A 9,469-nucleotide genomic window follows, 5' to 3' on the forward strand; every position below is an offset into this window, starting at 1 on the left:
TCTTGTTTAAAAATTGTGGGCAAAACATACATAACATGAAACTGACTAACTATTTTTAACTGTATAGTTCAGTGGCATTAAGTGCACTTACCTTGCTGTGCAACTATGATGAGCATCCATCTCCAGAACTTTTTGATCTTCCCAAATTGAAAACTCTGAATCTGTTGAACAGTAGCTTTCCCCCATCACACCGCACCCTTCCTCCAGCCCCCTGGCAACACCATTCTTCTTTCCATGACGGTCATCCTGTGCCTAGGAGCACAGCGCTTCACCACTATGCTTGGGGGGCACTGTAAGCAACAGGATCACCCCCCACCCCCACTAAATGCACACAAAAATATAAAAAGCATGGTAGTATATCGATTGCAAAAAGGGGACTCACTAAGTATGAGGGCTGAAACAAGGCAGAAAATTGACTTGGTTGACCTCAACTGGGATCCTGTGTGTTACAAGCCTCAAATTTTTCACTGTTCTGTGCATGTGCACAAATGCTTATAAAAGCGCTGTGATTGATTATGGAGTTAAGATAAATCTCAGCAAGAGATAAATGTGAAAACATGGGATCCATGAATAACGAGCACTGACTATATGGAAATGATAATCTTTGTTTCCTTTATTCCAGGCAGTAAGGAGAAGGGGCTCACAGGGCTGCCTTACAACATTTTACTAGAGAGCTAGCCTATGTTGGTAACTGGCAACTAACTACAAACTGAAGCAGTTCTAGTTCATGTGGAGGATAAATTTAACTATAATCTCAAACCTCTCTGTATGAAACAAAGACTAAGTACTCAAGTACCAGTTATCAATCACTTACTATATGACAGGCACTGTACTCAACAATTTACACGTATTATTGAATTACATGCCCCCAACACTCTATGAGGAAACTGAAGGTTAGAGAAGTATCTCATTCATTATTACACAGTGGCAAATTGAGATCTGAACTCAGGTCTATCCAACTCCAGGACCTGAGATCTCAATTGCTACACAATTCTAATCAAGTTAAAAGGGAAAAAAAGATTTGATTTGCTCAGAAGTGCATAGGGGCATATGTTACAATTATAACATTACAAAGATTTATATGTTGAAAAATAAATTTACCGAACAAATAAAACTTTATAAGCCTGATCTAATACTGCTCCACAACAAAGACTATCTGAAATCCTTCAGGGCATCTGGTTTGTGTCTGGTTTTCCTTAATCTTTAATGATGGGCAAATCTAATGCATTATGTAAGGCCATTTTTTCTCAAGAGATGTAGATACCTCTTAAGAATTTGATGAAAATGCATTAACTTTTCAGGCTACTGAGTTGCATTTTAGTGCACTGAGGCAGTAAATTAGTGTACAATGTGCGAAAGTAGTGACCTAAAAAATAAATATTTGATATGAACCACTGCACTCTCTTGGGAAAAAAAGTAATGGATTAACTCTCTTAGGAGTCCTTAGCTTCCCCAAAAGTAGTAGGAAAAATAAATCTCCTGTGGCCTGGAAACAGCTTCTGTTTCTTGCTAGCTATATTTATTTAGCTTTTTAATAGTGCATTTGATTAGACCTTGTGGCTCCCAAAGCTAAGGTTGAGAGTTTGATCCCTACGGGGGCCACTTAAATCTAGAGAACAAAAAGCTCCATTTTCTGCTCCCAAACCTTACCCCAAATCCCTGCCAGGTGTCTGCCCTCTGGTCAAATGAGAAACGGACAAAGGAAGTACTAGGAAGTAGCCCAGTACTAGGAAGTATAAAAATGTGCTAGCACAGTAGTGAGAGTAGAAAAATGGGCACCCTTTATTACGGTGTTCCTTTCCTTTTCTGCGTTCACAATGTTCAGATATAATTTACAGAGAGTAGGTAACTACATTTTTTCTTTTACCACTGGAAAGCGGAGGAAAACTTCGTTACCCATCATAAAATTCACTATCTTCTTATTCTATGTCATTCTAAGTTATTCTAAGTTCAAATAGCTGACAATATCCCTTTTTTAATAAACAATGAAAAAACACATCCTCTGAGCAATATTAATCTGCAACTTTAGGATAGGAAGTACCTTAATAGTAGTCAATTGAAACTGAAATGCAATTTTCATACGAATAAAAGGTATTATTTAAAAATAATTCCACGAGCAATTTAATATTAAAGTAGGATTTTTCATTATGTGCTAAGAATTTATTAGGGAAACAAGTTTCTCAAATTATAGCAGAAAATCTTTTACTAGTATCACAATCTTTTCATTTAAGTCTTCCTAAATAAATCTGTACTTTCTAATTATACAAGACTAAAAATAATTTAATATAACAAATAAAATTCTTTTTACTTCAAATGCTTGCTTAAATAATATAAAATCATTTTATTTTCTGAGGGAAGAACATGTCAACTTTTTAAGCATGAAGTGTAAATTAAGATTTATTCACTTAAATAATAATTTTAAAGTTTCACATATAAAGATGAATAAGATCTAAGTGTATATGTTATTGTTAATATAGTTTTTAATTTTTTGAATGTCACATACAGCCTTTATTATTCATAGATTTATTCCTTTTAAGAAGTAGTCAAATGAATCAGCTCACCCTTGACTGTAACAAAATACTGTTTGGTGACTTGTGACAGACAGGGTTTTAACCTCTGACAGCGAGATCATTGTGGAGCATGAACCAATCACAGATCCCGACGACACTTGTCTCATCAAAGTTGGAATATAAAAAGCCACTTGGAATACAGTATAAAAGATTCACTGGTGTGTCAAGTTGTCTCTCAGCCTGGGCAGGCATTAACGTTTGGCTTGGCGTTACTCAAAAGCAAAAGAAAAGTAAACGGAAGAAGGAAGAACAAGGGAAAAGATTGTCTTGATTTTAAAACCATGCAAAAACTGCAAATCTGTGTTTATATTTACCTATTTATGCTGATTGTTGCTGGCCCCGTGGATCTGAATGAGAACAGCGAGCAGAAGGAAAATGTGGAAAAAGAGGGGCTGTGTAATGCATGTTTGTGGAGACAAAACACTAAATCCTTAAGACTAGAAGCCATAAAAATCCAAATCCTCAGTAAACTTCGCCTGGAAACAGCTCCTAACATCAGCAAAGATGCTGTAAGACAACTTCTGCCCAAAGCTCCTCCACTCCGGGAACTGATTGATCAGTACGATGTCCAGAGAGATGACAGCAGTGACGGCTCCTTGGAAGATGATGACTACCACGCTACGACGGAAACGGTCATCACCATGCCCACGGAGTGTGAGTAGTCCTGCTAGGGCAGAGCCACGATTCTGCTGACTGTTGCTCTAGTGTTTATGAGAAACCGATCTATTTTCAGGCTCTTTTAACAAGCTGCTGGCTTGCATGTAAGCAGGAGGGAAAAGAGCTTCTTTCAAGATTTCCCGAGAAATATACTAATGAGACTGAAAGCTGCTCCACTGTCTCCTTAGAGAGCTAAAAAGCTAAAAATAAAAAATGCAATGCTTGCATAGCATTCATGTTATATAGTTTACACAACTATAACATGTTTATGTGTTCACAGCTTAATGCTACCAAGGTAAAGGATTGGGAGACAGTAACAGCAATGTGAAAAGTTTACATGAAATTTCCTAATTGCATTTGGTTGCCTGAAATATGCATTTATAATAACAGGGTTTTTTTTTTTTTTCACTAATAAAAGAGAAAGGAAGAAATCTGTAGATGGTGAAGCCTATTTGGACATTTGCTGAACACTTAGAATGACTTCTGCTATTCAAAACTATTTCTCATGGGGTTTTTATGTTCTTCACAGAGTATCTAATTTTGAAAGCCATTACAGTGAAAAGGATAAAAAATATTCTTAATAAACAATGTATTAGTAAGAGCAATAAGGAAGTAAACACTGCATAATGATAAATCATGAGCTAATTAGCAGAAAATGCTAAGAAATAAACACTTTAATTGAGTAGGTTATGGCTTACAAAGTTCCACTTATACCCTGACCATGGTACTATTGTTGAGAGTACCTGGTCTGCACATATCTAGGAGGCACATGCTTAATAACCTTCTAAAATATTATTTTATTCCTTATAGGAGGGAGAACTATTACCTGTATGTAGTATCTGTGTTGTTTCTGAAAGATAGTATGTTTCATACCATTTCTGTTGCCGGCAGTTAAAACCTATACTCAAGGAAAGGGAGAAGGGGCACCCTAACAGAGAAGGCATGACAAGAAAGATTTTTGTGCCGTGTGTCTCTCTCTGATCTTGCTTTATACAGTGCTCTACCCACTTTAAACTGGACTCAAAACAGTTTCAAAATACTGATTTTTCTTACTAAGTAACTAGGTTATAAGGCAACAAATAGATTTCCTTTAGGACTGTGCTATCAGATAATCCTGGAATAGATTTGCCTTATTTATAAACAATCTTGAGAAAACAAAAAGGCAAGAAATTGCTAAGTGCTTCTGCTTACAATGACAGCCTGGCCCTAAAGACAATGTTTTCTAAGTTTTGAAATAGTTTGAATACAACATCTAAATTTTGGTGCTAATTACCTGCTAGTTTTTTTTTTTTTTTTCCCCCTTTGAAAGGCTGTCCCAGCGCCCTAGCATAGCAGATGCACTGTATTTTCTACTAATTCCCGAGCTCAGCTCTTGCTCAGCGTGTCTTGCCCCCAGGTAATTCAGGCCTGGGGGAGGGGTTCCTTTCTCCAGACTGATCGGTACAGCTGCTCCGTAAGTGGAACTCTCAGATTCCCAAAGAATTCTAAGTGGATGTTCTTCTGCAGTGTCTCTTGTTCTCTCTAATCATCATCATTTTAAAATTTCATCCACTTTTCATTCCTTAATAGAATTTTCCTTAGTCCACAGTTCTCTGGAAAGGAAGTAGGCTGCTCATAAACAGCTGAAAAAACATATACCTAAAAGATTCTGAAAAGCTATAATAATTGTTATACTTGATATTTTGCTGTCATGAATGAAATGCTACATATTTTTACATTTTAAAAGACTAAATATGCACACATTATTCCACTAAAAAAATGCTCATAGATGGACATGGAGGCATTTGTTCATTTTTCATAAAAATGATCTTTGTAACTTTTTTCTTATTCATTTGTAGCTGATCTTCTAACGCAAGTGGAAGGAAAACCCAAATGTTGCTTCTTTCAGTTTAGCTCTAAGATACAATACAATAAAGTAGTAAAGGCCCAACTGTGGATATATCTGAGACCTGTCAAGACTCCTACGACAGTGTTTGTGCAAATCCTGAGACTCATCAAACCCATGAAAGACGGTACAAGGTATACTGGAATCCGATCTCTGAAACTTGACATGAACCCAGGCACTGGTATTTGGCAGAGCATTGACGTGAAGACAGTGTTGCAAAACTGGCTCAAACAACCTGAATCCAACTTAGGCATTGAGATCAAAGCTTTAGATGAGAATGGCCACGATCTTGCTGTAACCTTCCCAGAACCAGGAGAAGATGGACTGGTAAGTATTACTGAAAATAACATGCTAAAAACCTTGTTATGTATTTATTAATAATGTGAATGAACAGTAGTGAAAAATAACTACCAGTTTCCTGTGCTTATAAGCCAGACAAAGGTGCCTTACCCCAATGGTAGCCCTGTACCCAATAAAAGTAGGTGTCCAGTTTCACATCCTATGAAACACTCTCTTGATACTTTTACTTTGTGTGAGGATTTAAAAAAAAAGGTATACCATGGTCCTTAATTTTTTAGGGAATTCTTTTGAATTGAGCATGAAATATAAAATGCTTTCCATTGATGTGCTACATGATTATATAAATAAAAACATGAAGTCTTCACAGTGGATTCTAGTACACACCTAACAACACATTTTTCCCCCAGAAGAGTGACAAATTTGTTTAAATTCTTTTGCTTAATAAAGCAGAAAAATAAACTCTAAAAGTTGTAATTAAAATAAGATGCTTTTACTTATAGAAATTAACTAGATATGTGTTTAGGCTTATATACTATTAAATATACTATATTTAAGATCTCTCATGATAAATAGGTTTCCTGTTTTATAGACTAGTGATGCACTGATATATATGTGGATTACTTTGTGAATTACCCCTGATAAAATGAAAAATTTCAGGCTAGTTAACTTGTACTACCCAGCTATTTTCTGAACAGTCTTACTGTTCTTTAGTAGGAGTTAACTTAGGTAATATCAACTAATTTAATATAAAATCAAACAGAAAATAATGCCTTATATATCATAAAAATTAATAGAAAAACATTTTAAAACCTAGTATAAGTTTAGAGCTACTCACTCTTCTGGCTTATCTATGCTTGTATTTACTTCTGTTTTCAAAAACTTATTTAATGTGACCATACTTTTAATTTCCATTTATTGATTTAATTTACAGCAGAAGATTATACTTGCAAGCTTTTTAGTTTTTAAATGGTGTTATTTGTAAAGAATATCATATCTAAATGTAAAGTAAATCATATCTGAATGATAACAAATTCTTCAAGAGATTATAAAATTTTCCAAGTGATCAATTTTTCTTTAAATATACTACATAAAATGTTATTGACTCCCAAAATGATGTTATTTTGTATAATCTTAAATACCAATAATTACCAGGTCTATTTTGATTTTAGTATAGGATAAAAAAGAATGTGTTCTTTTTCTAGGTAGCATTTTAATAATCAAAGTTGGTTATGTGACAGATTTTAGTTATTATTAAACAGATGACTAATAAGATGTATTCCTCAAACTTTTCCACATAGAAGGAAAAATGTCTCAAATTCATGAAAAGTACAGGGAAAAGTACAAATTCATGAAAAGTACATTGGTACAGGGGAAGGATTAGCAAACTGTTTAAATAACTGAGTGGGAACATTTTTCAGTGAAAGAATAAAGGGAACATCATTGTATCTTCTTCTGAATCTGTGCCTCTCTCGTGGAGTTGGTCTTTCCAACCCTATGTGCTTACCACTGTCTTCATCACTTTACCTTCCTTCTTCCCATTGCATCTGTGCAGTACTTGGTGGCAACTATTTTGTTTCGGTGTTAATATCCAAGTGTCCCTGAATAAGACCAAGTGAATGGAGGATGAATGAGCATGCCATCCCTCCAGGAGTCATCAGACACGTTCAGCCACCATATTTAATCAACACGCAGGAAGACATAAGCTACCCTGGGCCCTCTTCTCTCCTCCCCGCTCCTTTTTCTTCCTTTCCTCCTTTACTGTCATCCGTCAGTATTTCCAGAGCATCTATTATGTCAGGCATTCAGATACTCAAACTGAGGAAAACAAGGATAAACAAGACAAAGATCTGACCTCAGGGGAATCCCTATGGCTACTGTAGACTTTTGAGCCATAAAGGCAGAATCAAGCCTAGTGTAAATGAAAATTCCTTCATGCTGTGCCTTTTAAAAAGAAATGTGATGTAAGCAAAATGATCAGTTTCTTTCTTTAATAATGAGTCCTTGAGGTAGGAGAGTGTCTTGGGATCTATCACTAACTCTTCTTTCCTTTCCATACAGAATCCTTTTTTAGAAGTCAAGGTAACAGACACACCAAAAAGATCTAGGAGAGATTTTGGGCTCGATTGTGATGAGCACTCCACAGAATCTCGATGCTGTCGTTACCCTCTAACTGTGGATTTTGAAGCTTTTGGATGGGATTGGATTATTGCACCTAAAAGATATAAGGCCAATTACTGCTCTGGAGAATGTGAATTTGTATTTTTGCAAAAGTATCCTCATACCCACCTTGTGCACCAAGCGAACCCCAGAGGTTCAGCCGGCCCCTGCTGTACTCCTACAAAGATGTCTCCAATTAATATGCTGTATTTTAATGACAAAGAACAAATAATATATGGGAAGATTCCAGCTATGGTAGTAGATCGCTGTGGGTGCTCATGAGATTTCTATTTGGTTCATAGCTTCCTAAAACACGGAAGGTCTTCCCCTCAACAATTTTGAAACTGTGAAATTATGTACCACAGGCTATAAGCCTAGAGTATGCTACGGTCACTTAAGCACAAGCTACAGTATATGAACTAAAAGAGAGAATATATGCAATGGTTGGCATTTAACCATCAAAACAAAATCGTATAATAAGTTTTATGATTTCCAGAGTTTTTGAACTAGGAGATCAAATTCCATTTATGTTCAAATATATTGCAACATATGCCGGTGAGTGAAAGCAATTCTCCTTGTCTTCCAGTGAATTAAAGGAGTATGCTTTAAAATCTATTTCTTTACAGTTTCACTTAATATTTACAGAAAAATCTATATGTAGTATTGGTAAAATGCAGTATTGTTATATACCATTATTTGAAACATCCTTAAACACTTGAATTTATATTGTATGATAGCATACTTGGTAAGATGAGATTCCATAAAATAGGGATGGTACACCATATGCAAGTTACCACTCCTATTCTGATTGATACAGTACATTAACAGTTTATGCCAATGGTGCTAATACAATAGGCTGAATGGATGATGTTATCAGGTTTATCAAGTAAAAAACATTCAGTAAAGTAATAAGTTTCTCCTTTCTTCAGGTGCATTTTCACACTCCTCCCTATGGGCAATGGATTTTCTATAAAAAAGAAAAATCATTTTTCTAGAGGTCTACATTCAATTCTGTAGCATACTTGGAGAAGCTGCATTTAAAAGGCAGTCAGAAAGTATTCATTTTTGTCAAAATCTCAAAATTATAGCCTGCCTTTGCAATACTGCAGCTTTTAGGATAAATAATGGAAATGACTGATTTTATCAATATTGTATAAAAAGACTTTGAAACAGTTGCATTTATATAATATGTATACAATATTGTTTTGTAAATAAACGTCTCCTTTTTTATTTACTTTGGTATATTTTTACAGTAAGGACATTCAAATTGAGTATTAAGGTACAAAGACATGTCATGTAGGACATAAAAGCAAATGCTTATATTTCGGAGCAAATTAGTTGATTAAATAGTGGTCTTAAAACTCCACATGCTAATGGTTAGATGGTTATATTACAATCATTTTATATTTTTTTACATTATTAGCATTCACTTATGGATTCATGATGGCTGTATAATGTGAATGTGAAATTTCAATGGTTTACTGTCAGTGTATTCAAATCTCAACGTTCCATTATTTTAATACTTATAAATATTAAGCATACCAAAATGATTTAACTCTATTATCTTAAATCAGAATAATAAACTGATGATATCTTACAAATTGTTAATTTTATTTTATAATTTGATAATGAATATATTTCTGCATATATTTACTACTGTTTTGTAAATTAGGATTTTGTTAATCAAATAAATTGTACTTATGATTAAGTGAAATTATTTCTTACATCTAATGTGTAGAAACAATGTAAGTTATATTAAAGTGTTTTCACCTTTTTTGAAAGACAACAGTTTTATGTTATAATGATTAACTCTAGATTTCTGATTTCCATTTTATTACAAAAGTTTAATGACTGAGCACAAAAGTTTGGTTTAGAAATTTTAGGCCTGCTACTCTAGTTT

At 34.6% G+C, this 9,469-nt stretch overlaps 1 protein-coding gene across 1 annotated transcript; it reads left to right on the forward strand.

Annotated features, from left to right (window-relative positions):
- Positions 1 to 2,701: 2,701 nt before the first annotated feature.
- Positions 2,702 to 9,230, forward strand: MSTN (myostatin). The gene is made up of 3 exons (XM_020900528.2): positions 2,702 to 3,224; positions 5,066 to 5,439; positions 7,471 to 9,230. The coding sequence occupies exons 1-3, from the start codon at positions 2,852 to 2,854 to the stop codon at positions 7,849 to 7,851; spliced, it is 1,128 nt and encodes a 375-aa protein (XP_020756187.1). The 5' UTR covers positions 2,702 to 2,851; the 3' UTR covers positions 7,852 to 9,230.
- Positions 9,231 to 9,469: the final 239 nt, after the last annotated feature.

Source organism: Odocoileus virginianus, chromosome 13, assembly GCF_023699985.2.
Source record: "Odocoileus virginianus isolate 20LAN1187 ecotype Illinois chromosome 13, Ovbor_1.2, whole genome shotgun sequence".
NCBI lineage: Eukaryota > Metazoa > Chordata > Mammalia > Artiodactyla > Cervidae > Odocoileus > Odocoileus virginianus.

Coding starts and splice junctions, on each gene's coding strand:
- MSTN (XM_020900528.2), top strand. CDS start 2,852: ATGCAAAAACTGCAAATCTGTGTTTATATTTACCTATTTATGCTGATT. Junction 3,225..5,065: donor CATCACCATGCCCACGGAGT/GTGAGTAGTCCT, acceptor ATTCATTTGTAG/CTGATCTTCTAACGCAAGTG. Junction 5,440..7,470: donor AACCAGGAGAAGATGGACTG/GTAAGTATTACT, acceptor CTTTCCATACAG/AATCCTTTTTTAGAAGTCAA.